Source organism: Ochotona curzoniae, unplaced genomic scaffold, assembly GCF_017591425.1.
Source record: "Ochotona curzoniae isolate NIBS_2020 unplaced genomic scaffold, NIBS_Ocur_1.0 scaffold_2453, whole genome shotgun sequence".
Classification (NCBI taxonomy): domain Eukaryota; kingdom Metazoa; phylum Chordata; class Mammalia; order Lagomorpha; family Ochotonidae; genus Ochotona; species Ochotona curzoniae.
The window spans coordinates 31,762,873-31,764,335 of record NW_024467094.1 but is presented as its reverse complement, the minus strand read 5'-3'; the positions used below and the strand labels follow the sequence as shown (position 1 = coordinate 31,764,335).

At 52.8% G+C, this 1,463-nt stretch overlaps 1 protein-coding gene across 5 annotated transcripts; it reads left to right on the top strand.

The window, feature by feature from the left end:
* Positions 1 to 297: 297 nt before the first annotated feature.
* Positions 298 to 1,017, top strand: LOC121169786 (keratin-associated protein 4-4-like). Of its 5 annotated transcripts, none has more exons than XM_041000496.1 (2): positions 298 to 337; positions 389 to 1,017. In XM_041000496.1, the coding sequence occupies exons 1-2, from the start codon at positions 298 to 300 to the stop codon at positions 1,015 to 1,017; spliced, it is 669 nt and encodes a 222-aa protein (XP_040856430.1). The 5 variants fall into 5 exon arrangements, with proteins under 5 accessions (XP_040856430.1, XP_040856432.1, XP_040856429.1 ...); XM_041000498.1 differs by having other exon boundaries at positions 298 to 521; positions 672 to 1,017; XM_041000495.1 differs by having other exon boundaries at positions 298 to 590; positions 636 to 1,017.
* The last annotated feature ends 446 nt before the right edge of the window (positions 1,018 to 1,463 follow it).

Below are 1,463 nucleotides of genomic sequence, written 5' to 3'. Positions count from 1 at the left end.
CTTAAAATCACTAGAGTGAACTAGAGCGGTTGATCAGGAAGAACTTGCAGATGAATCTTAACACATCAGGAAAGGCAATGCTGCTTCCTACCTCATCTGAAAATGAATGCAGGAAAAGAAACCAACATAATGATATAATCACCTGCTTATCAAGACAAACACTAACAAGGAAAGAGCATCACACCGGATGAGAGCATCTCTCAGCAGGGTATAAAAGAGGTCCCGAGTCAAGGAGACATCCACACCTTTCAAACCCACCTTCTGGAAACCCACACACCACCTCCATCCTCTGACACCATGGTCAACTCCTGTTGTGGTTCTGTGTGCTCTGAGCAGGAGACCTGCTGCCGCCCCAGCTGCTGCCAGGCCTCCTGCTGCCGCCCCAGCTGCTGCATCTCCAGCTGCTGCAAGCCCCAGTGCTGCCAGCCTTCATGTTGCAGACCCACCTGCTGTCGTCCCAGCTGCTGCATCTCCAGCTGCTGCCCTAGCCCCTGCTGCAGACCGCAATGTTGCCAGTCTGTGTGCTGCCAGCCCACTTGTTGCCGCCCCAGCTGCTGCATCTCGAGCTGCTGCCGCCCTAGTTGCTGCAGGCCCCAATGTTGCCAGTCTGTGTGCTGCCAGCCCACTTGCTGCAGAACTCAATGCTGCCGCCCCAGCTGCTGCATCTCTAGCTGTTGCCAGCCCAGTTGTTGCAGACCCAGCTGCTGCCAGCCCACTTGTTGCAGACCCAGCTGCTGCATCTCCAGCTGCTGCCGCCCCAGCTGCTGCATCTCTAGCTGTTGCCAGCCCCAGTGTTGCCAGCCCACTTGTTGCAGACCCACCTGCTGCACCTCCAGCTGCTGCAAGCCCCCATGCTGCCAGCCCACTTGCTGCAGACCCACCTGCTGCCCTAGCTCTACTTGCTGCCAGCCCACTTGCTGTCTCCAGACCACCTGCTGCAGAACCCAGTGCTGCCGCCCCAGCTGCACTGTGTCCACCTGCTGCTGCCCTAGCTGCTCCAGTGCTTCTTGTTGCTAAGCATTATGGCCTAGACTCAGCTGTTTTTCAACAGCCTATACTCTTGAGGTAGTCTGCCCATGAGCTCTTTCAGGAGAGGCTGATTCTCGACGCCCATTTCAACCGCATTTGTGATTGCCTTTCGCTCACTTATAGATCACCTCCAATCCATACCATGGAACTCTCTCTTTCCCAAGGAACCCACATTTGAACCCTCTCATATCTTTGGACCAGCATGTCACTGCAATGGAAATATTTGCTCTGTGTCATCTTTTCTCATATGGAGATATTCCTACATCTTGAATAAATTTGAATTGTCAACTCATACAAATGCGAGGGCTCTGTGTTTGATTGTTTCATCTTGCATTTTCAAACTAGGTAGGAAATACTGTTTGTTCTCTTGATGGAAGACCATGGTAAAGGATATTAGGACTCTACCTCTACTTGCCAGTCCTTCTCAGTCTAAC

Coding starts and splice junctions, on each gene's coding strand:
- LOC121169786 (XM_041000494.1), top strand. CDS start 298: ATGGTCAACTCCTGTTGTGGTTCTGTGTGCTCTGAGCAGGAGACCTGC. Junction 606..635: donor TGCAGGCCCCAATGTTGCCA/GTCTGTGTGCTG, acceptor CACTTGCTGCAG/AACTCAATGCTGCCGCCCCA.